This window comes from Pectinophora gossypiella, chromosome 7, assembly GCF_024362695.1.
Source record: "Pectinophora gossypiella chromosome 7, ilPecGoss1.1, whole genome shotgun sequence".
In the NCBI taxonomy this organism is placed as follows: Eukaryota; Metazoa; Arthropoda; class Insecta; order Lepidoptera; family Gelechiidae; genus Pectinophora; species Pectinophora gossypiella.
In genome coordinates this window covers 7,767,675-7,794,757 of record NC_065410.1, presented here as the reverse complement: position 1 = coordinate 7,794,757, position 27,083 = coordinate 7,767,675, and the positions used below count along the sequence as shown (strand labels likewise).

The 27,083-nt window shown below is 34.5% G+C and overlaps 2 protein-coding genes across 3 annotated transcripts in view; one reads left to right on the top strand and one right to left on the bottom strand.

Moving 5' to 3' along the window:
* Nucleotides 1-9,770, top strand: part of LOC126368090 (gremlin-2-like) — a 43,700-nt gene extending 33,930 nt beyond the window's left edge. Inside the window, exons 1-2 of one of the 2 annotated variants that reach the window (XM_050011974.1) lie at nt 5,987-6,090; nt 6,201-9,770. In XM_050011974.1, coding sequence (XP_049867931.1) covers nt 6,064-6,090; nt 6,201-6,860 — 687 coding nt within the window. In that variant the 5' untranslated portion in view covers nt 5,987-6,063 and the 3' untranslated portion in view covers nt 6,861-9,770. Of the gene's footprint in view, nt 1-5,986; nt 6,091-6,200 lie in introns of those variants that run through there. The other variant, XM_050011975.1, reaches the window with a different exon arrangement.
* Nucleotides 8,929-27,083, bottom strand: part of LOC126368083 (uncharacterized) — a 28,534-nt gene continuing 10,379 nt past the window's right edge. The window contains exon 6 of the mRNA XM_050011967.1: nt 8,929-26,902. Coding sequence (XP_049867924.1) covers nt 26,828-26,902 — 75 coding nt within the window. The 3' untranslated portion in view covers nt 8,929-26,827. The remainder of the gene's footprint in view (nt 26,903-27,083) is intronic.

Genomic DNA, 27,083 nt, shown 5'->3' with positions numbered 1-27,083 from the left:
GGTATCTAAGGTACCTGCATGCCAAATTTCAAACGTCTAACTTGAGTGGTTTAGATTTTTCATACAAAAGGATTTCCCTTCACTACTCTGCTCCTATTGATTGTAGCGTGATGAAAAGTATACTATGACCTGTCCAGGAGTGTGAAGAATAATTGTACCAAGTTTCATTAAAATCCGTCTAGTAGTTTTTGTTTCTATAAGGAACATACAGACAGACAGACAGACAGACAGACAGACAAAAATTTTACTGATTGCATTTTTGGCATCAGTATCGATCACTTATCACCCCCTGATAGTTATTTTGAAAAAAAATTTAATGTACAGAATTGACCTCTCTACAGATTTATTATAAGTATAGATTATTGTTGAAATTACTGTTGCTTGATATTTGGATCACATGATATAGAATGATGTTGATACCTATATTGCTTCTCTTATTTATTTTGATCAGAATAATAATGGGTGGAAGTTAGTATGCAACATTGTAAATTTAGTTGTAAGCTCCCCAAATAAAATAAAATAAAAATAATTTTAATCGTATCTTGGCGTAATGAAAAGGGTGATGACCCTTTTCACCCAAAAACAAAGAAAAAAGATGCATATGTCTGTTATCCATGCAAATAGAAGTATAACGAAAAAAAACTTAACAACGCCATCTATCGTGTTGTTGGGGATCGCCGATTGGAAAGTTCCTCATTGTATACGTATTATGCACAAAGTTGTAAATTGATAAAATATTCTTCTGTTCCAGATAGGTCTTATCTCCAAATCTTGCATGAAACATATATAATGGAAGCAAAGAAGCAAGTCTCAAAATATAAATAGAAATATGTTAATAAAATACAAAAAAAAAAATAGAAATATAAGTTTAAAAAATAAAACCCGACTAGTATAATTCCAAAGAAGTTCAGAGAAATATTTTCTTGGTTGTTTGTATAGCAATTAATTATAAGCATTAAAACTGTGTACTCAATGTCCTATATCAGGTCTTTTATGGCTGTCTATTTACTACGGTACTTCTGATTATTTACTGTACCTAAGTTTTATATTCATAATTATCATTTTTTTCAAGTTTTTTTTTCATTTGCTTTTTTGACATTCCATTTCCACCACCAACCCTTTTACCAAGGGTTGAGGTCTTTGTTGATTCTTTAAAAGTTGTGTGTTTTCGTTAAAGACTTGTCTACATCGCAAAGAAACCCACTTGCACTAAAACAACCAAGCTCTCTATCCTATTCCAGTAGTTAATGGCCTATCGAAAAGTATCTTACTAGAATATCTTGCAAAGCTTTTTTTCTGCAACAATATAATTAATAAACGATTTTCCATTTTACTTCGTTTAATCCTTCTCTTCTTTCTTTTTTTTAGGGTAGCTTATAGCCATTTTTAAAAAATGGATGCTTGTAAATACAAACAAATGCCAATAAAAAGCTCTAAAGAGTTTCTTGGAATGTAAAGTAGTTTGGGCATAATATACAAACGCCTTAATAAGTAATTAAGTTTTTTTTTTCAATCGTTGTTATATATGGAAGAATGTTAATTTATATATTATATAAAAGTTGTATAATTATGGAGGTATCAAAAACGCCATTAGAGTGTGTCATTCCGAGGATTCTTCTTAGAAGTAGACCGGTGCCGGCAGGACAGGCGTTATATCACGTCGACCATCTTGTAAGTACAGGGTGTTGCTGTTCTTGCTATGGGCCATGTTAATACTAATTCATTTTATTAATAACAAATTTAATATCTAATTGAAGAACGGGAACATATCAACTCAAATATACCATACCAAACCTTATCGTGTCTTACCGTACTTTACCAACTTTTCAGCAACCCTTACTTGAGTAGCAATGTAGAGTAAGCGTAGTAATCTCTCAAATTAATAATGGGGGCCTGTGATCGGCAGTAGAATGTGTTATACAAACTGCCTACGTTTTTGTGTACATTGCTATGCTTGGTATGAGAGCAAAGAGAACCAAAGGACAAGATACAATTCAGTCTAGAAAAGTTCGTTTCCTAAATTGATTCGCCATTCTTAATCGGCCAAGGATTCCAGTAATTACACTAAAAATGACATCCATAGAATGTTAAAAAATGAAATGAAAAAAAAAAAAATATGAATGAAATGAAATTGAGTTTTGTTCTTGAATAACATCATCCTGTATTGTTACGTGGGCGAGCAGACGGCACGTCGCTAAGGGCTTCACAAACAGCTATTATACTCTCATTTTTTTGTCAAGCTAGCGAACAAAACGGGCCCTTTGAATGAACGATGTCTGAATGAAATTCCTTCGTGGCTTTAGCGCCGCCCGTAGTATTAGAAAAAAACTATCGATTTAAAAGGACTTCCTCTTCTTACATTCGGCTGAGAATAGCTGCGTGCAATGGAATGTGGTGTCCTTACTCATAATCATAAATCAGGAGAGTCGTCGGGATAATTAAAGTTTAGTCGATGATATTCTTATTTTTAATAATACGTATATTATATTGCTGGGCCCAGCAATGGGACTTAATAGGCTGTTAATGTTATACTATTTTTATTACTAGGTCCGTGTAAAATGTATTTCACCCCTTATTAGTTGAGTTTCCAAAAAGTTCTTCTTTGTGCTTAGGAATAGAAAGCATTTTTGTACAAAATTTCAACTTTCTAGTGCAAGCAACTTGGGTTGTCTGTTGATGTCAGTCAGTTTCTCTTCATATAATTTCCAATAACAATTTGGAACCACAGACAATATTTAATTATACCATACTAATATTGTGAAGTCGATGGTATTATGTGAATAGTAGAATAAAAACTTATTTATCTATCTCTGTCGGTATATAGGTCGAAGCAATTTTTAACTCTTGTGGTAAGCGATCGTATGAAATAAGCTTAACGTCATGTATAAATTAAAATTGGATGAAGAGCTGATTCTGATTTCTGAACGAAGGCGACAGTTTTGTGGATTTAATTGACTGTATATAACTACATTTTTGTCGAAGCATGTGTGGATTCCTAGTCTTTTTGCGTTTTAAATATAGAAACATTGTTTTTTTTTATATAAAATAGACATAATATAAAAAGATTTCAGACAGGCAGTCGCTTCTGAAAAAACTGGACCCGTCGAATCTTCAGGTTACGTAAGCGGACCCTGTGAAAAACGGGGTAATGATTAATATAAAAAGCTTTCAAATAAACACAACGCATTCACGTAATTATGTGTTTTATCAATAACACACTCCACCGCAAACGTATATTCTATTAAGTAAAGTACTATCGTATACATGTGTGGGCATGACAGACTCTTAAAACTATTAACGATTATGCTAGCTCATAAATTTTCAATTATGATTGTATGTCATTCCAAGCAATTGTCTGACTGAATCCTATAATTTGATGATTAATATTACACACTTTGTTCAATGGTAATCACTGCAAGACGTGAGGAGATTTATAAGTAGGTAGGTATAAGTTGTTTTGTTCGTTTTATGGAAACTTACATAAAAACGTTCTTAAAGAGTTCCTTCTGCCGTTCTCTTCAGTCATAGATAAGTGATACGATGACGCACTATTTACAAAATATTTACTGGTTACAAGTGCCCGTCGGCCGCGAATCCATCCCGGTATAAAACATATCGTAGAATATATTTTTAAACAACTTCAACACAATGTCCGTACTAAAGTTTCTAAAACCGTATCCAGCTGACTGTATCACTATAAATAGAATTAATAAAAGAATTAGGCATCGGCAAGATAAGAATATGCTTGTAGATGACCATAACTCGGATAATAACGCGTTTGCCAAACGGCTCGTAACTCTAGTCATCTACTTAATACGTTAAAACATTTCAATTTGAAGACGAGATAATGATATAAATATTACAAAATACTGTGTGAGTTTCTAATGCGTCATGTATCTATTACAAAAAAGGCAGTAGATCTTTTTTAAATATATTTGAAGCATCTACGTGTCTCTACCATGTATCTACCTATAGGGTATTTAAATTATAATAATAATCAGAATCAGAATTATTTATTCAACGTAATCATAGATAAACATGTTGAAGTTTAATTTTTTGAATCTACGTCATGTCGCAAGGTGTTATGGGGAAGAAATGACAAGAAACTGCAACATCAACTCATCTTATAAATTAATGTAGGTATACAATATTACAAGTTATTTAATAACTTGAGAAACACATCTGATACCAGGCATTTTTATCATTTAGGTAATCATTAATCTTATAATAAGCTTTTTTACACATGAGCTTTAAATTTATTTTCTGACAAATTTAAAATACAGTTTGGTATTTTATTGTATCAACGTGTACATAAGCCCAAAAAAGATGACTTTAATTTAGTTAATGATAAAACATCATGGTTATATCACAATGGTCACCTCAAACAACTCATAACAAATTATTGACGTGTTGCTGTATTATAATTTACCTGCTATAAGTTGCCAGATACAAATGATGACACGACGCCGTCATATTACATCCTCTCATCTGGCGATTACTGCTTAACGTTAGTTTGTTAAAAACGCAATTGAACGCTCCCACACAGCGCCTACATTTCGTAGAAGGTTGTAGTTTGTATGGGCATTGTGGGAAGCACAAATGGGCGGAAACGATGTGAGATGGTAGCGGAGTGCGCCGGCGCCTCTACGTGGTCGCGGCGCGGCTCGCCGGATCAGGCGCCGCTGAGGTGAGAAAATCTCCTCGCCTGATACGCGACCGAGGCGCCACATCGTTTGTACCCAAAAGTGTAAGCCCTCGGAGAGGCCGTTTGACAGGTAGACGATTGACGTACGTACCTACTTAGACCAGGTTGTTCGCAAAACACTGCTAGGAATAGTTAGTACTTATAAGCATTGCAATGCGATGTGTCACTTTGATAGACTGTATTGTTTTAGTATATACGTATTTACATATGTACAAATATCTGCTGCCTTATTACAAAAGGATGACTAAAAATAATTCCAGGTTAAAAATAAAGAGTATTATGTTTTATTCGTATGTTTATGTCCTTTGTTTTGTTGTTGTGCAATAAAGTATTATTGATTGATTGATTGAATTGCAATGGAATTAATTGATAAGTATAATAACGTAATAATTCTATGCAGGATCTGCTTCAGTAGAGCCGCAGCTACGGGAAATCTTTAGTAGGTACTAATTGTTATCTTTAACCTTCTTTTTGTATAAAGGCAACTGGTGACTAAATATTCTTTCGTTTTACTTCAAAGAATTGAGCTGTAAATGCGGCTGCGGGCTAACAGATGGTGTCTGTTCGGAATAATCCGCTCAAAACTTCCACTAACCACTCCGCAAGATATAAAGGCTATAAAACTCTTCCTCTCGATAAATCTCTACAAAATATTATTATGATACCATACTCTGTCTGTTATCTTTAGCATTCATTTAATCCCCTAATACCAGGAAGGCGGGTCACCTCACATCATTGTTTACAAATAGATTATCTGTTTACCGCGATAAGATTTGGCAGGTGTTTAACACTTTAAAACACAGAACACGTGTTCGTCGTAAGTCTAGTGACAATGGGATGCGGTAGAATGACGTGGCGATTTATTTTCTCTGTTTTATTATTTATTTAATATAGTCATTGTCAAAACCTGGGTTTTCCTGTATTTCTATGGGGCGTCAATTTACGTTTCAGGGTCTTTTCGTTATGTTTACCTTAATCTTGACGCCTTGTCTGAGTTTTGTTATTGGTACTTACTAAATAAATACATGATTATTTATGATACAATGAACATTTCTGCATTAGGTAATCAGTAAATAATGCCCTTTTGGTTCGCGTCTGGTTTGAATTAATATCATCAATTGACCGATGCGTGCAAGACAGGAATACAAATACTTATTCTACCTATTTCGCGTGCGTGGTGCGTCGGTTGTTTTTGTCGGGTCTGCGAGCGGTGTCGCTTTGGCGGAGGCGCGGCGCGGCGGTGAGTCATCTCGTTCATTGAGCAGCGGTCCATTGAGGCGCTGCGCTCATTACCGCTCCGCCGGCCGGCAAAGCGCACGCACCAGCGCTCGTGGACCCACCGACGCACAACCCACACCATGTCAGCGCCCATCTCTCGATGCAACGTGAGTTGACTTAAGCCTACGACTTCCGCTGCCACACAGAAATTAATGTTAGCCTTTAACTCGATTTACAGTTAAGTAACTTTTATTTTATTAATTTTATCTCTTTCCAGATGGAGATCTTCTACAAATCGCACATCTGGTTGGCGGCCGCTCTGCTGGCGGCAGGTGGCGTGTGCGCCGGCGCAGGAGTGCGGCGGGCGCCCGGCACCGGCTCCATCCTCGACATCATCGACACGGAGCAGGTGGAGCGCATCCTGGCAGCCCGCAAGCAGGCCGAGCAGGCGAAGGCCTCGTCGCCGACCTACTTGCATAGAAATGAGCTCGGCGACGGCAGTTCCGAAGCGATGGTCGTCTCGGTGCCTGACCAAGAGGAGATTACAGAGATACCGCCAGGAGTTGAATTCCGTAAAATATTGAAGTCGTCTAAAAATGCCCTTGTTGTCACTAAGAAGGAATATTTGAAAGAAGATTGGTGCAAGACAGAGCCGTTAGTGCAGAAGATTCGAGAACCGGGGTGCCTGGCTACAACGGTGATTAACAAGTTTTGTTACGGGCAGTGCAACTCATTTTACATCCCAAAGGGTCCGCGGCGACGGGAGAGTGCCGACGAGCGCCCGCCTCCTGCGTTTAAGTCATGCTCCTTCTGTCGCCCCAAGAAGTTCACCTGGATCGTGGTGACGCTGCGCTGCCCCGGACAGAGTCCGCCTTTTCGGTATAAGCGTCTTCAAAAGATCAAACAGTGCAAGTGTTTACCAGTGGGAGTGAATTGACGGTGACTCTGTGAGGATCCTCTGCAGAGGCGGTGTGACCGTCTGGTGCTAGCGGCAAAGTGCGCGCTTCGGTAGAAGCTCGTAAGTCGTGGAATAGGAGAGCTCTGGTATAGAATCAAAAAGAAGCGCAGAATAACGAATTAGAACGACATTGTTACCGTATTGTTTTGATACGATAGTGCTAGTTGTGTCGAATCGGCTCGAGGCAAAGTAGATTCGGATCGCGTGCTCTCATATACGTCAATAGGATGACGTCATGAGATGCAAGTATTAGATGCCTAGTAGATTACTTTTTAATGGAGCGACTTCAGTTATGAGTCGTCAAGAGCTTTAATTATTGTCCGTAGAAAAACTAATTAGTGTGTTATAAAAGTGTCAAATTTGTATCAGGCATTGATAAACAATAATTAATTAAGTACCTACGATTGTTGCGTTGAAAATCAAATCTGTTTTTCGAAAATAAAATAGAATGCGGGATTTGTTTTTAATTGACGGCAACACATTAAGACAGTGTGATATTAGCTGTAGGTCTGAGATTAATGTCGTAATTTAGTTTTTAGAACTTGACGCGAACAAACTGTTTTATAGTTAGTCCACGTAAGTAGTTATTTGGCGTTTTTATTTATTGTATGTGTAGTTCTTGTTGAAAGTAGTTCGTAGCGCTAAAACAAAATACGCTTATGCTAGTACGTATTATGAATTAGGAAATAAGCGGCTAAAACATTATAAACGGTAAAGAATATAATAATTTGTAATAATTACAGTAATATACCTATTTAAGCAGATATAGTTTATTTTGATCTCTGTTTGCTCTCAAGACACACATGCATTTATTTATTTGTATAGGTAATTATGATATTGTATAATATGTACTTACGTGTTTTCATTTATATTTATGTATACTTAATATACATTTTCATTTTTATAGTGACCCGAGCATATTGTAGATTATTAGATCTGAAATATACTAATACTCTTTATTCTTGACAGAATTCGAAGTAATTGTAAAAAAATATTTTCGATATTTTGTCATCGTTAATTATACTTATTTTATTTCCAAGTATAATATAAATATTTGAATGAATGAATAATAATTTACATAAAAAAATTCATTCATTTTTTTCATTTTTTTAATATAAATATTTGTACTTACATTTCAAGTAACGTTGCCGGATTTCCCAGGATACCACCATACCAATTTCTGAGTTGTCATTTTTGTTCTATGTCAGAATGAATGAGAATCAAGTTTATAATTTCATTATGTATTTCGCTAAGTAACGTTCTATAGAAAATACCTAATATCTTGCCAGTGTTAACTTTAATACGACCATCCTCTTATAAGTCATAGGTCATTATTTTTTGGTTAAAATAGGATTCTACATGGCTCTATGTACTTATAATATATTTTTTTACATTTTGTATTTGCGTTTCCAAATAATTATAGGTATTGTGTCATTAAGCAATCATTCGTTATCTTCATCATTCATTACCTATTTGTATGTGTCTTTGCAAAAAGTAAAATCTAGTTTACATTAAAAAATGAGTTTTGATAAGTTTCAGTTTACATTCTACTTTTAAAAATATTTTTAAATTTTATGTAATAACTGCTTGAAACTATTACAGCAAGTAAAAAAATGTGTCATATTAGCTATTTGTTTATTGTACTGTTCTACTTGATTTGTAGTTCCGGGACTCTAGAAGTAATAGTACTTCTAGAGTCCTTGGGATGTTAGTGCTTAAACAGAGATATTTTCACAAAGGTATTTGTATAGATATCGAATATTGATACACAATATCGTTTTAACTGTTGTTTACAGCTTGATAGATCTGTAAGCGTCTTGGTTTAAAACTAAAACGTTACAATTTACAAAATGTATTCCACTAAAAAATCCACATTACGTCACAAACTGATTTTTAAAATAAATTTTCTCCAATACAATGTTTTTTTAATACTTTTCTTATTACGCAATTACTTGAAAATATTATTGCGTTGTGTATTCATAAAACTTGGGTGTTTAACATGCAAAAAAGAATTGAAAAAAAGGGATGATTAATAAGTGAAACATCATTTTACACAGAGATATAAGTCACTTTATTTAATAACGGAAAAATAGAAAGATATTCATATAAAGTGGTATTGCTACAGCCTCAGTTTACGCCGCCTATTCAATTATACATGGTTTTCTATACATACTTACAAATGTTCTTTTATTTCTTGTTATTTTATTCATCTTCTTAATAACTGTTAATGATAGTTATTAATACGGGTATCACCCACCCAATCGGGATCTTGTCGGATCTTACCTATATACAAAGTGATGTAACTAAGAACTTAACTAAGAGATTAATTAGGAGCAGGAAAACGGGTCATCGGATCGGTGACGACGTCCATAATCATCTTGGAGATGACCACGGAAGTCGTCTTGAATAACCGCGATCATCAGAGAGAGATCATCTGATGATCACGGTGATGGGTCAAAACAGGGATGACTGTTTGATCGCATCTGCAACTTTTGGAACAGAGAAAGTATAGTTGAAAATGCGCTGCTCCTGTGAGACTTAGATGTTTTGTCTCCTGTGCCGGTAACATTGCTGGCTGTCTCAGCTCATTCAGATGTGTCTATATTTTACAATACCTTAAACACGTGAATTAGGTGAGAGGGTGGTACCTATCCGTCGGGCCGTTCACACAAGGCCCTCCCACCAGTAACACAGGTCTTCTAAGTTCTCAGTGACACACATCCAAGTATAATAAAGATACAATGGTGAAAAACTGACAAGTGCGTGTCGAAATGTTTGATAGTAGCCGTATGAACATAAAGCCGGTCACCCATTGGGGTACAATTCTCACGCACACGCCACGTACGCACCTCTGGCTGCAGTACCCGCGCGCGGTGTGTGTGCGAGGTACTTATATGAAAATGTGCGGTCCCTCATTTTCATATAAAACTTACAGAGTAGGTATACGTGAGTATAGTCACGTCATACCCCAATGGTTAACCGGCATAATGGTATCAAATAATTTAGAGTCAACAAAATTGTGGTGCCGACTCTGGCAGATATAACCTCATTTTATTTTAGTCTGATAGCTCTAAAAATAGCGCTGTCCTTTACTTATGACAAGTTCAAGACAGAGAAAAATCTAGTTTTAGAACTATCAAACTAAATTAAAATTAATTTAGTATCTTCAATAATCAGCACCACGGTCAGTTTTGGCATCGAAATTTCCTTAAAAATAAAAGCTAAGTACATTATGTAACGGAAATAATTAAAGATTTAGGTACAAAGCAGACACAGACTAAGACGGCCGGTTGAAATTTTGGCTGCGGGATCTTAAAGAGGTAGATTCGAATTATTAACATAACATTATATGAACTGAAGATTGTCCACGATAAATAAACTAACTATATTTGCTATGCGGGCAACATATGGTGAAATTTATCAGTTTCTTTGCAGACTTTCTTGAAGTTGGTCTTCAATGCTTATTATACCTGGATGTGTTGCTAAAGTCTTCGACGCACGCTTATAAAACATGTGAAGAAGCCCTTATATATACAACTGATTGCGGTCTAAGCACGAATTCACTAACGTCTCGTGGTAGCCGTCTCCCCTCATAAATACTTACTCAAATACTTAGGTACGCTAGAAGACTCGTGTTCAGGCCACGGAACATAGTATAGACACTGTGTTTTACAATTTTATCCCTTTATTGATGAAATAAAATCTAGACTTTCAATAAAGGGTCTTTGATGTAAATATTTCGTTTATGGTTTTAACAAATAAAGGTGAACAATTTTAAAGAAACTCTTGTTTAATTTTGTATGAGAGATTTAAATTTTGTCATTACGTTAAAGGTTGAAGACTAACAAAAGGTAGTGTGATAAAAGAAGAATCCAAACCGTTTTTTTTCAATTTAAGCTTCGTACCCTTTACATTAAGCTGATTGTGACGATGTGTGATGTAGTATGAGAATCGAAGATTTTCTGTTCGTTCTATGTAATTTTTTTTTTCCATTAAGTGGCTAATGAACTCATTTAATGAAAAAAAAAAACTTATTAGCCAAAATGTTATTTTACTGATGTTATAAAAACTATAAAACCCTGGTTCTGTAAAGTTATTTAAATTATAATTAATTTCAACCGACATATTTATAGATTCTTTCCGAAAACCCAAAAGTAGTATTTATTTCAATTATTTAAAAAACGGCCAAAAGTAGTTATAAGTTTGTCTTTGATAATGATGTTAAATAAATGATTTTGATTTTTTTTAACTGAATATCTTGTAGGAACTTAGCTTAGACATCCATGGGCGTATCAAACACAGTGCCACACGCCGCAGCAAATATTCGCAAACATTGCATGATTTGTTTTCACTACACCCAACTGCGCACCTCACTGTTAGATGCAGATTTCGTACAAATAATGCTACGTAGGCCATTGTAAATATTTGTTCCTATTTGCGCCACTGAGTGTGAGTCGCCTATACAACCATAAATTTATAAAAAGTATAGAAAGGTGTAACAAACAAATTATAATAATTTTACCTCGAAATTTCAGCCGAGTTGCAATGGGATTAGGTGCGAAAGACTGTTAATAGAGGGATAAAAAAATATAATATACCTATTTGTACGCGAATAAGTCTCATGGGAAATTTACATCAAGCAAGGCTCAATCAGCTCAATCTAAGTGGCGGTGGAAGTTCGAGAACTCGTGATGTTATCTATCTCTTTCTTAGATGGTGAAACTACAACCAGATGAAAACCAACACCGAGTACAAACCCTACCTTGGTGGAAAGTAGTGAATACTGTTAGGCTTATTTGTATTCTTAGTAATTATTTTTACTTAATTTGTGATATATTGTTGATTGAAGTAGCTTGCTGATTAGAGCAGAACAAACTGTAAGTAAAATTAAGCCCTTTTTACTTACAATTTGCGTAAGGTGGTATTGCTCTGAGTTTTACCTTAGTCGCCTCTTACGACACCTCAGTAAGAAAGAGGTTGGTGCTATTCTTTGTTGTGCCGGACACCACACGGCACACGACAACGCCATATTACTTACAATTTAAAAGGGGCGGAGGTCTGTCAGAAGAGGGAGTCGTCAAACGGTAAGTATTTTGGCAATTGTCTGATGGTATAGGCATTAGAACGTGACTTCTCAAATTATAAGTTAATGGACCAGATTACTTATAACTTGAGTAGGGTGTTATAGGTCTAATAATATACCTTAGTCGCCTTTTACGACACCTCAGTATGAAAGAGGTTGGTGCTATTCTTTGTTGTGCCGGATACCACACGGCATGTCACAACGCCATATTACCTACAAATTGAGTGGTACTTGTCAAACTGTAAGTATTATGGCGATTAGAGCAGGGTGATATAGCTCTCAATTTTACCTTAGTCGCCTTTTACGACACCTCGGTAAGCAAGAGGTTGGTGCTATTCTTTGTTGTGCCGGACACCACACGGCACGCTGGTTTGGTGGTTTAAGCATTTACATTTGAAAATGATTTAACAAAGTACAAGTAAATGCACCAGATTACCTATAATTTGAGTAGAGTGATATAGCTCTAATTTTATCTTTGGTCGCTTTTTACGACACCTCGGTAAACAAGAGATTGGTATCGTTCTTTGTTGTGCCGGAAATCATACGACACGCTGGTTTGGTGGTATAAGCATTTCCATTAGAACATGACTTCCCCAAGTTTTTAATTTAAATGAAGTGGTACAGCTCTAATTGTATCCTAAGTATTATTTTACGACACCTCAGAAAGCATGAAGTTGGCGCTATTTTTGTGTACTGGATACCAAACGGGACCTGATAACGCCATATTATCTACAAATGGAGCAGTACTTGTCAAATAAACGGTCTGAATATTACTTTAGTCGCTTTTTACTAGACCTCGGTGAGAAAGAGGTTTGAGCTGTTTTTATTATGCCTATGTATAACGCAATTACATTAGTCATTTCTCGATTTGTAAGTGGTTGATAAAGCCAGGTGTAAGTTGCAATACTATATAGTTGATGATTGTTTTTCATTGTATCAATCTACTGATGTGGTCATGCTGAAGACAGATCTGAAGTCCGTTTTACAATAATATCTAATGTAACGCCAGATATTCATGGTTAAATACAGTAGAGGGGGGAAACTTCGTCACGATTGTAAGTGGTTAAATCGATTATGTGATAGTACGCAAGAGAGACCTCAGCGAACTACTAATCACTCGGGTGATGAGGGGTGCCCAGGGCTGGACTGATCATCGACTAGTTCGTACCAAACTGCGGTTGCAATTAAGAACACCACGTCGAGCTGCTCACAAAATCCCAGCGAAGATAGACTGTGAAAAGTTAATCCACAACAAGCATCTAGCAGAGGAACTAGATGATGCTTTTAGTGCCGATATGGCGGAAATTGCAGAAGACGCGACTATCAATGAAAGATGGCGTTCATTTGCCGAACATCTTCATGATTGTTCTCTGCGAGTTATTGGTAAACCGGGACGGAAAAACCAAGATTGGTTTGATGCTTCCGAACTAGAAATCAAGAAGCTCGTAGAGGACCACAGACGCGCTCTTCTCCTACCAGATGCTTCTGAGCGGAGGAAAGCTCATCGTAGCCTGAAAGAAAAAGTGCGCATTCTCAAAGATAAGTGGTGGGTGGATAAAGCTACCGAACTACAGCTTTATGCTGATATCAACAAATCTGGCAGATTTTTCGAGAGTCTCAAGTCTGTTTTCGGCCCAACAAGACCCAACAAATCACTGACCAGAAAGACGTATTAGCCCGTTGGGTAGAACATTTCAATGACGTTCTAAATCCCAGTAATCAGACCACCGACTTGATGTACATAAACTCTCTGCAAAGTCTACCAACCGCTGAACATCTAGCGGAACCACCAACCTTTGATGAATTTATTGCCGCACTAGCGAGGATGAAGAATGCTAAGACACCTGGGATAGACAGCCTACTGTTCTGATGAACTTTTTGAAATTGAAGTGATAAAATTTAGATATTTAGCGCTGTTTATAAATTGTTAGTGTCGTCAACACCTTGTTGTTGATTTTTGTTGCCACGGCACCTAATTCTTGAGGTGGTATTATCATACGACGGCCTGCCCTCGAACCTGAACCGTATCCTTTTAAGAAAATAGTAAACACATCTTGTGACATTGTCACTATAAGCAATGACTGTGGTTGGTAAATCAACAAGAAGATGAAGATATAAGTACGCCTAGTTCTGCTTAGGTGGAATGCTATAGATACCGGTCTATGAGGCGACATTAATTGGCCAGCCAGCTTATAAAAAGTTAAATTGAATGTAGTTGTTATAGTTGCTTAATTAAGCACAATGTGAATTTAACCAACTTTAACAAGAAGGTATCACTCGGATTTTCATTTTGGTTTTATAAGTACGACACGATGGAAAGAAAAAGGTTGGTGCTATTATTTATTGTGTCGAACACCAAACTGCATTCTGGTCAGGTGGTAGAAAGGGGCTTGTATATTAATTCTCAAGATGATTTATTTTAATTACCTTTCTTGTGCATTTAGTTCTCAATATATTGCAAGATTCACAGTCACGTAACTATTGTAATTTTCAACGAATTTCGGTTTTGTTTTCATACTTAACTGTCAATTTAGTTTTATTTTGGAAAGACAATGTGACGCATATTTTTTATGTTTGTCAACTTAGGGTAGTTGTGTTCACCTCGTGCTAGCTATAACTATTTCTGTTTTTTTTATTATTACTATTTTTCCGTAGGTTTCCAGTTCTCAAAATATAACAAGTATCATAACCTGGTTTTGAATTTGTACGGTAGTAAAGATAAGAACATGACTTCTCAAATTAGGTTTAAGTAATTTTAAATCTGAATTACATTCGAGTTACACTTTTTACCTTAATGGTCTTATGTGGCTATAGTTCAAGATTTCATATCATAATTTTAATATTTTTTCTAGTCATCGTACCGTTTTCTAGAATATTTTTATGCATGTATTATTTCAGTAACGTATAATAATATTTATCGGTCTTGTGGGTGTCATTTTATGTACAATTTGAGCGAAGCGATGTCAAACTGTAAGTGTTTTGAACTGTAGCCAGATGAAATTGCTCTGAGTATTACCTTAATCGCCTTTTACGACATCTCAGTGTGTAAGATGTTGGTGCTATTCTTTGTTGTGCCGGGCACCATACGTCACGTCACTATGTCATATTACCTACAAAGTGAGCGATACTTGTCAAACTGTAAGTATTATGGCGATTAGAGCGGGGTGATATTGCTCTGAGTATTACCATAGTCGCCTTTTACGACACCTCGGTAAGATAGAGGTTGGTGCTATTCTTTTAGTGCCGGACACCACACGGCACACGAATCTGTGTATTACGCGTTTACAATTGTTAATTACCAAATTGTAGGAGTTTCCAGGAGAAAGTTACAATAATGCAGTTGACTTTTTGTTTTTTAATGCATCAATCTACTCACGTGATCACGTTAAGGACAAATCTGAAGTCAGTTTTTTAATAATATCTAACGCCAGGGATATTCATGGTCAATTCAGCAGAGGGAGAAATCTTAGTCCCATAAGTAAAAATTTCAACGAATTTCGATTCTGTTTTCATTTTTAACCGTCCTTTTTCTTGTCGTGTGGCTTGTGAGGTGGAATACCAGCTTCATCAACCCTCATTTTAAACCGTAAATTTATATTATATTTTTTGGAAAGATAATGTTACGCATAATTTTTTGTCAACCGCATGTTAGCCAGATAAATGTTTTTGCTATAGATCACCAAAAAGATGGAACCATGGAACCTTGGGAGGTTAGGCGTGGGACTAGTGGGCTAGTCCCACTAGTCGTCACTCAGGTGGAATGGTGTTTAATTAAAAACCCAGACATTTTTAATTACTGTCATGGTGAAAGGATTAGCCAATCTGCGTGGGATATTTTTGCAGATTGCCCACGGTACGCCGGACGTAACGAAGTAATAGTACGTCATTTGTGAAGGCTCCTTTCTTGTAACCCATCACAACCCTTTAGATCATATTGTTTTAGTACTTCAATCGTTTGGATTTGGCTTGGTTGATTTTACGCTAAAAGATGTAAAAGTCAGAGTTTCTTTAAAATATTTCGTCCTTAAGCGCAATATACACCAAATCTGCTGACCCGCTGACTGATGTCGGCAACATTTTGTCGGCAGCTTCACTCATCGCAAGTTGGAAAATATAAGTATCGCTGGGAAACGGTGCACGTAGATTACGCAAGTCGGCATCGCCAAAATGTTGCCGACATGATTCGTCGTCGCCGGGTTGTGTCGGCGGGCTGCGTCGGCGGGTCGGCGGCTTTGGTGTGTATTGCGCATTACAGTTACAAAATTGCAACGTTTTATACATTAGGTGCTCTAAGAGTATATAAAGGTATGTAAATATATTTTCTATTTCCAGATAAAAATATAGATATCTTGTAAAAAATCGCAGTAGTACAAAATTTCTTTTAGGAATATTTTTATTAAGTTTTTGATTTTTTTTTGTTTAAGCACCTACACGTTGCCGAGTCGGATGTTCCTAACGCTTGATGGTCACTGTACATATACATTAACATATGTTTATTATGAATTGCAGTGGTCATAAACTTTATAAGATTTTTATAGGCATTCCCTCGTGCCTGTTTTGTATAAGGTGTATTTAAACAATTATCGTTTTAACTTGGCGAAATTGTTTTCTTATTTCAAAAATGGTTAACTTACTTGATAATAAATAAATTGAAACACATTCATATTAAATTCGTTCGTAACAAGCAATAGCTTTATCTATATTACATATTAAATCATATTTCAATTTTATCGACTTATATATCTAATGAAGAAACTTTGCTGCAATGCATGTCATGTTTACTTATTCCTAAATGATAATAAGTAATACTACTAACATGATTTCACATCAATGACTATGTACAGCTACTCGTAATATGCTTTAGCTTCAATATACTTATTGGCATCAACTATATCCGCCAGTATTCTATATCTATTATTAATAATTAACTATTCAATAAATGCCAACTGGTTTTAGTAATAAAATAAGCCAATAAAAATACACAATGTTGATGTAGGTACATCAAATTATTGTACGCAGATACTATAATTTCTTTCCTAAAATCTTAACTCTATACTGAGCAGACGAGACGGTGCCAATTTTCGTGACGGTATAAATTATCTTCTCAAGTAGACTAACGAAGATTTGGTTCGGAGTGTTGTAGTTACCTATGTTAGGATAGAAAACATTTATTTTTTTGTAGCAGAACATTGATGCTCCGTTTCTTTTTACCTTATCATAGTTGTTCACAATGCATATCATAGGTCGCGTATCTTTGGCTTTGTCAGGTCATGTCTTGATCTGCTTAGAAGCCTGCAATTGGCGAGAGAGATCTTAAAATAGGTGAGTGAGTGACCAAGAATTGTCACGCTCCCCTCACCAAATGCACCTTGTTAATAAAAAGAAATAGTATATTCACTAATGAAGAGTAAATTAATAGAGATCTTCAAATGCAATATTTTAATATTAAGATGAGTTTTGAATGTTTTTTTACAACAGTATCTTATCGTAACATAACATACAAATCTAAGTAGACTTATCCTATTTAGCCATTCGCTATCCTTTTTAATGGCCGTCACGGTGCGTTTTCCTTAATACTAGATGACTATGATATAAGCTATGATTATACGTTTGACGCATTTTAAATCTAAGAATTAAGTAGCCAAAGCATCGCCATTATTTGTATTTACATGAGTATTGCCTAATTACAAGAGAATGTTGATATTGTACAACTTAAAACTCCCTTAAACTTAGCATCTAACACGAATAAAGTTACGCCCGCTAATACGATATATAAGATAGAATAAATAACGAGGGATGAAAGACATTCATACAAAAAGTACAGCCCTTATTATTTTTAAACTATAACAATGCAACATATAGAAATATACAGAAATTACATAGGAATATACATTTTTTCAATGAAATATACAGGGAAAAACGTTTTAATTTGTTGTAATTTAACTATTATTGAGGGAAAAATGATTAAAATAAAATTTGCTGGTGCCCGCGAATTCGTCTGCGTGGAATCTCTTTTATCCCTTTAGTGGACGAATTTATAAAACCCATCTTCAGAGTTTGTGTCTTATATAATAAGTAGAAGTTTTACGCAAAAAAAACTTTTAGTTCCAGAGCGGTTGTGCGCTGAAATACTTGTAGGTTCGTCAACTAATCAGTCACTCACCTAGTTTTAAGATTTAAAACGTTAATTACATTAACATTAATAGAATTGTGCCAGAATCGAAGCAAATGGAATCTCATAGTCTCTGCTTACCCCGGTGGGAAATAGGCGTGAGTTTGTACATTTATGTAATTAAAACATTTCACCCTGCATATAAACATAAAGCCATACAACAACATATTAACTTCTAATCCTTTGCTTTCTTTAAACCTTCGTTTTCGTGCGAAACCTCTACCAAAATTATCATTAGGGATTATTAAATAGGTACTTAACAAATTAGGTTATACGTAAAGAAAATATACAGGTTACGGGACGCACAATTAGAAAGCGTAAGTCTTTTAAGTTACATAAGTTAATATGAGGAGGTAGTCAATATGACCAATCGGTCTTTGAAGAAGAAAAAAATATTTAGGAAGTGGAAATAAAAGATTAGTTTTAAAAGATAAAAATAAATATTTTTGGTTTTGGTACGACTAGAGTTGCAATATATGACAAGCATCGGGTTATTATAAATATCTGGGTTTGCTCAGATTTCGATTAAGTATTTTTTTTATTGACCGATCTGCGTTTGGCTATGCCATCTTTTAACTTATTTAAGTGGATTATAAGGCTCGCTGATCTGGAAAAGTTGTGTTTATATTTTTTATTATTATGTAAATAGAATAGTATTTATAAGAGACATACTTTTGCTCGTTCAACCCTCGTAAATTAAAATTGTCTTTGGTCTGAATGCCGTATTTTAGCCCGATTGGCCTTACTACCTTACTTTAAAGATACATAGTATTAGGTGTCTTTGACACTAGTCCTACTTAATCTCATGTAATACAAGAATTAATTAAAATTACAAGTTTGATATTATAAATCGGTTATTTTTACCGGCAAGTTACGCTCGGAATAGTCTGAGAGTTATTTTTGTGACATAAACTTGCCGGTAAATCTGGCCGGTATACAGTATCTTAGCTTAAATAATATAATGAGAGTAAGTACATGTTATAATGAATAATGTAATATTTTAAGAATTTCCGTGAGGCTATATTAGTCGAATTTTTTTATCAAGTTTAATTACCTACTATTCGCATGCGCAAGCGCATCTTCTCGGTACAGTTTGGTTGCATACGCCGCAAGCCGTGCTATTTCGTGAACGTCAGAACCGTGTAGTATCGCATAATCTTAAAGCTTTTAAGTACATATTTTCTTAGTTTAAGTACATTTAAGTACAAAATCGGATTTTTTTTTGCGTATATTTCATTAAGATATGCGGTTCGGTTCTGACGTTACTGCTATTTCGCATGTTTGGTAATAGCCCAACCCAACTACGTTAGAATTTTCACATCAGATTTCGCACTTGGGGGTACACGCGTTATGCTATGTTGTGTATAATTATATGCGAGGTATTTCGTTGATGTTTATATCGAAACCATTTTCTTTAAAGAAACCCCCACATGTAGTGTAAAAATCTGATGTGACAACGTCGTACTTATTGATATTTGGAGGAGCATGGCACCGAAGCCTTTAGGCTTATATTGGATGCGTTACTTAAATGTAGTAAATATATTTACTAAAGATAAATATATTTATCTAAAGATAAATATATTTACTACATTTAAGTAACGCATCATTGTATCTTTGACGATACAACTCGCATATTTATTTGTGTGATGAGTATTTATTATGTAGATACAGTAACACGGCTTGTATCTGAGTTTAGCATGATCTGGAGATGATTTTTTTATTTACACCTAATTTACCCATTAAATAAAATCACTTCGACGCTTTTGTTTCATTTGCCCTTAATTAACTAATTTTACTTTAAAAGATAACGTGAAAGGAAGTTCAGTTCTGACAGAAGAAGAAATGCAAAACGGATTTAAAAGTGAATAATTATTTAAAAAAATAATACCCCAGATATGCACGTACTTATTGAAAAAGTATAAATAAGAAAATTCTATTCCGACTTCATTATATAAAAGAGTTTTGGCGAAACTCCTCCAAGCTGCCAGAAAATATTATAATTTTCGCCAACGCTCATAATTTATATTCACAGCCTTATTAAAAAAAAACTAGTTCCTTATTTATTCAAATTTTGAACCGAAGATAGGTATAGTGAAGAAATAGAGAAGTAAGTATAGGAAAAGAAGAGATTAAGAAAAAAAGTTATTGTCCCTTTACGAGATTACTGAATGATTAACTTTCTTCCCCAGCTGTTCTCTCTATTATTGTAACTATAAATTGTATTATTAATAATGCTGCCTTTAATTTAAAGTCTACATTTTTCCTTATTCTGTATACACTTATAGTAAATAATATACATTTAAAATGACTAGTGATGAGATCAGATGATGATTATGATAATGAGCGTAATGATCTATTTCTTGATATTCTTCATTACCCACTAGTCTATCTAAATTTTTATTTAAGTAAATGCATGTAATACTTTTAAAATAGGAAACAATCTAAATTAACATTTAAACAACATAATAAAAAACCATTATAAATTATTGGAATGACAAATATGAAAATCGAAAATTATTAACCTAAAGTTATGTTTGTACCTGATTCAACTAAAAAAACATTGCTTCGATACAAAATAATAAAGGTTTACAAAATTAAATTTAACTTAACTATATAATTCGATCTTTAATAAAACATAATAGAGATGATATTCTGCCATTTGTATTACGATTGTACTTAAGTAATGAGAGGTATTATGGTCATTATCATATCCGTATTAGTAATAATATGCCTATTTTATGTAGGTGATGCTGTAGGTATTCTGTTGTATAATAATGATGAATTTTGATGAAACTGTATTTTTATATATTTTTTCGCCACTTCATTGCGTAGGAATTACTTACATAGTTAATTTATTTTAATACTTCAGCAACTACTTGTAGGGCGGAAAGTGTTGTTTTAAATAGATTAGATTTAATTATAAATATGATAACGTTGTGGTATTCAGTAAAAGTACGTTTGGAATAGGTTAGCGTTACACTTTTTTTACGTTGGGAAATGCGTTCCTACTTTACATTTACCTAGTAAGGTACCTTACAATTTAGGTGGGTGTTTTTGAAATCGTTTTGGATTTCGAAATATAAAAATAAACTGCGAATTTAAGGTATTGTTAGGACACATGGGGTGTTGGGCAGCTAGCTGACCATGCAGTGTAAATGTGTAACCAAACATGGAAATGTAAAAGGACTTACACGCCGAAGTCGGTTTCGTGACTATGCAGAAAAAAACCCTGCGTCTGCATATAGCCGGCTTAGAAGAAGTTCTATCGATTCCTACAACTCGTACTTAATAGATTTTTCAATTTGTATTATTTTCGTTTTGATCGGAATCGGAAATCGGTTCTTCAATTTTAATATGTCAATTTGCAAACTTTAACATTTGCTGAAGTATTAAAATACCCTATAATCTAATGAACGATGCCTTATTTATACCTACAAAGATCACACATACATTGGTAGAAAATGTCTGCCTAAAAATCTCTACCTATTCCTAGATAGGTAGCGGTAATTAAAAATAGTTGATGATTACTGAGTAACGATGTTATATCTTAAAATTATCACATACATAATAACACAACATAATATTAACATTATTATTATGCTTAAAATTGTTATTTTTGAAGATATGGAAACAGAATTTGAATAAAGTGTGAAGCTACGAGTACATTCCTAAATACTGTATATTTTTATGGATATTCCTGAAAAATCCATGGTTTTGTAATCCCTTCATTTTCAACAGTATAATTCTCAAATCTTAAGTTCTTCTGGGTATGGGGCTATACCGGTGTTTGTATTCTGTGAATAGCGCCATGGACGTGGCTACTTCGATTAATGTAAAAGATTTTCTGATGTTTTTAACTTAGTGCCTGTTTTGAGAACTTACTTTTAGGCCATAGGTTGATATGCTAACAACGCTGATAGGACAAATCGTGATGAAACCCTGGTAAAAATATTATCGAGGGCATGTTACCTAACCTGATTTTATTAGGTTCCTCCCCCACGGGTTAGAAAGTGAGATAACAATCACTTCAGTTAAACAACTTGCGCCTGTCAATAACCTCTGGTTAGGTAAGCAGACCTAAGAATATATGGGGTAAATATTAATTAGATAATGAGTTTTTATACGAAATTTATAATTTTTAGACAGACTGTTTCCTTCTACAGTATATACAGAAGTACGGTAGGGCACAAGCAGTCTTCCATGAATCTTGACGTTATTATCATAATGTCTGAAACTCGTAGCCGAATAGTAGACATAGTGAGGTAGTGAGGTGAATTTTGTTATTCCTGCCTAGAATATTTTAATAATCATACTAGATATCCTGGGAAAACCTAAACATGAATGTTAGTACTAAGCAATTCTTATTATATAGGTATATATTCATCACCATCATTAGGGGAATCTATAATACTTAACCTACTTATTATTAAAACTTAAACTTAATGATGACCAGCACAGCACGAAATCAACAAAGTGGCGTTATTTTTTTTATAAAAATATATTTTTTGTATTTATTACCTAATATATACAACTACTCGTTTTGACTAGATTTACACGTTCGCGTCGTTTATTACGTTTTTATATAGTACAATTTCACTTTAACTTATCCTATTACATAAAATAATCTCAGCAATGAAAACACGCTTGCAAATCTCCTAAAACTAATTAAGTTCTTAAAAAAATGTTGTACTTTAGGAACGATGGAACCTATACACCTCTTAAATTATAGTTAAGACGTTCGTCTCTTGCGGCGCACGATGAGATTATACACGCTCAGCTAAAACATGATGATGTGCTCTTACGCATCATCTTCAGTGACGCGCGTTTGTTAGTGTGATAGAACGCAAACTGTACAAAAGAGGACTTTACTCGGCTGTGACGAGGCTGTGACTACAGCAATTATGAAGTAAGTGTGAGTAGATATGGCTCCGCTCAGCTTTTGTTTCAAAGCCGTTGCTGCTTTTCCGATTTGATAGCTTGTCATTGTACACCTCACTCTTTGAATGGCCATATGTCGCGATGGATGATCAGTCTTAGGTTTTAATTTTATAAATTGAGTTGAGAACACGTGTGTAATGAAACTGTGCGCCTCAATAAACGAGCGACCTTAAAATTGCATGCATGTATTCAGTGCTGCCGAAAAATATAATAAAAAGAAATTTAAAGTACAACTCAACTACCTACTTATAATTGAAACAAACAAAGTAATGATATAAATTATTATTATTTTAATAAATTATATATTATAATCATTGTTTGTGCGTAAACAAACTTGTACGTATACAAGGTGTCAGTACAATTGATTCATTATCGAAATGTTTCGACTCGATTGTGGTCTTAGCAGGTTTCTGTCTGTTCATAGCACAACTGTCTTGTGACACCCTCTATACTAGGAAGACACCGTATTAGAGCCTAATCCTAACCTTAAATACTTATAATACACAGATAGCGTTAGTACATAACATAGTTAAATTTGTTAGTACTTAAATATGTTTATACTAATCTATCGAAAGACCCACACTGATTTCGACAAATCCCAAGTTATAGTTAGGACACGTTAAGGTCATAAAGTGTGGGGCACGTTTTTGGATGTAATATGTGAATATAAGTAATGTATTGAAATATAATGATTTAAATATGTAGGTAAACATATGTACATAATATATGTTGAATATTTGTATCATCATGTGTAATAACATATTTAATTATGGAAGTATATATATATTTATTTATAGGAGTAACTTGACCGTAACCTATTATCCCATATAGTTTATTATTTTTAATAGAGAAGATAATATTATAATTATACTGCTACTACATATTGCATCCCATTGCGGTACTCAATCCTTGATTGTTATATACAACTTATACATATGACTTAATATATTATGAAAGAGCTATGAAGTTGATGTATATGAATGATTCCGCTGTGTTACCGTCTCACTCATGTAGACTAGAGAAGTGACAGTCACAGCCTTCGGTTGGATGTACTTTATGATATTATAATTATTTAATATAGACATTTCCAATGACTGATCGCTCCCAACATTTCTCATCTTTGTGCAAAAGAAGACAAGTATAAAATATAAATTATTACCAATTATTATTACTATTGTATGATTCAACGATTCAGTTCATAAAAACCGTACTATATCATCATATATTGAAAACTTCTGAAAAAAGTCAATAAAAATAAACTTCACGATTGTGTTGTTTGTTTTCTCTTTGTAATTTTTAAATGGAAATATCAGAGAATGAAATTGTCTATACCAAATAACAATGTGAAATACGCATTTTTACATATAATACTTATTTAATCTTTAGATTATCCCTAAATCACACTAACACACATTGACAACACCGACTACCTTATGTACAGACTACTTTCGTTTTATTCTCGTAGTATTTCGGTTAGTTTTAGTTTCCGTTAATTAAGTACTGGGTATACTAATTAATATAAATATTAATTATTCTCAATCAAGACGTAAGTCTACACAAAAACTAAAACGAGATAAGTACTTATATTTTTTCGTTGATTTGTTTATTAAATATTTTGATTTTTAGGAGTTTTAACTTGTTTTTACTAAACATGAAATCGCCCTAAAACTAAACCTACTAAACAGAATGGACAAAGAAGACAGCCCTTGAAGCTATGTTGGCCTCAGATCAGAGATTCAAGGCCAGTTCTGGGTACCATTCCGTATAAACGTACGCGGCCCGTGAGGTAGAAGGTGAAATACAGCTTGCCGATCTGAGGTCATTCGGGACTGCCACCCGCCCCTTTATCAGAAAGTTTTGTTTGTTAAATTGATACCACATTTTGCTACCTGATCGTGTAATTTACTGTTGTTCTATTTGCGTTTTGACGACTCTACGCCTAAGAAAAAAATAGTAGTGTTACTGAAGTGAAAAAATAACTGAAAACAGAACGGGTGCTGTGCGAGGTGGCGGAGCCTCAGGAATGTCAATAGTGCGTACGCGTAGGCATAATTCTAGGGTTGAGGTGCGCGTTTGTTCAGCGTTAGTGGATGTTTTTGAGACAACTTTGTGATGCAATAACTCGAAGCGGTTTTAAGGCAAAAAAAATAATAATAATACATAAATGTTCGTCAAAGATTCAGAGTATGTTATTTTGTGATGGTGTCACTATTTCACCTGGTATAATAAACTTACAACTTGATTGGAGACACAATTACTTATATATCTAGTTTATTCAGATACACGACTCCTAATTATGAATTAATGTTTTACAAAATTAAACGCAAACACGCACACACTCACACGCACATCCTCTCACGCTCAAACACACATGCACAAACATACAGACACGCACACAAACATACCCTCAAACATGAATGCACACGTCCAGACACACACACACACGCACACACACACACACACACACACAGGTACACGCAGTCTCTCACATATTCAAACCATAGGGCTCTTTGTGTCCCTTTTGAATTTCGTCACACCACTAATCATCATTGCATAAGAAGATAAAATTAAAGTTAAAAGAGAAATTAATTAATTATTTATAGAAATAATTAAAAGTAATCGAAAGAAATTAATATAATTTGAAATTGGCAAATAAATAAGACTAATACAAAATATACAGTTTTGGAAGACTTTCATTCGTCTTTTGTCGTTTTTTAAAGATCTCTTGTAAGTATGGAATGTTTTCTCCGCATGTAGTTATAACGATAATTGTTCGTTTCAATATATTGGAAATGTAGTCGTGAGTTTATGATGTTTGTTAGTTTCAATATCAAGTTCATTTAATGCCATATTTTTTGAATTTTGTATTTCGTAATAAATTTGGCATAATAATCTAGGAATAAGTCTTGTTTAAGGAAAAAGCAAGACTAACTCTATTTTTTTATCATACTCTTCTTAATATTATTTATCGCAACCATATTTCGGGACCACTGCATTTATGTACATTTTTAATTTTCTACAGCAAAGTACTGGCAAGTAACAAGTAACCTTTTATCAATTTCGAATATAAATTTAAAATTCTGCCAATAATTTAGGTTTATTTGCAGTTGATGTTACTTTTGCTCGATTTCTTATGAGCAGGAAAAATATGCACCGTTTCGACATACAGCTTTGATCACATGAATATGCTGGACACGTGTTAACACCTCTGTAAGTACTCACAAGGGGTGTATCTTCAAAACCACTAGCTGCATTTGGTACCAATAAATAAACGAGTGTTGAACACGCCCATACTGTGCTCCGATTGTGAGTCGGGAATTTAGCTACTTTGTATTGAATGTATGTTCAATTCGTCTATTTTTTGTGACAAGGCAGTAAAATTTTATTTTATTTAGGAAAAAATATGATTTTTGTGATACTTTTGTGCGTTGTTTTAATTTTGTCAAACGGAATAAATTTTTCATATCCAATTTTCCTAAAAGAAACACCCGCAATTATAAGCATCATCTTACCAATCACATGACCAATGCCTAGTACGAAACGGAGCTGAATTTATTTACCTTACTTTCAAATATTCTATTCTAAACCTTAAAATGAGGCTGCAGCAATACGTAGGTAATACACGTTACTATATTAATATTATCTGAGTCTTGATGAGAAGTGAGTCTTGGCGACAACAGAAACTGTCAGCAACGCTCACTTTTCTTCGTGAGCTTCATGGACACAACATCAACAACTATTGACTGATAGTATTTAGTAGACGTTAACTTCAAAACCTTTTTTGGCGGCGATAGGAAGGCGCTCGCCCATCAAATAGGGATTCTCGTCCTGTAAGTAAAAAGTACGATCTAACACAGTCCTCGTGGCGAATTATACTACATAATTAGGGCCAATATTTTGGACCGCAAAAAATCGCATCAGCAGTGGATGAATCTTGCGTTTAACATTATTTTAATAATGACTTATTGTATTTTCGGTAACTTGAAAAAACCTAAAGAAAGACAAGCTC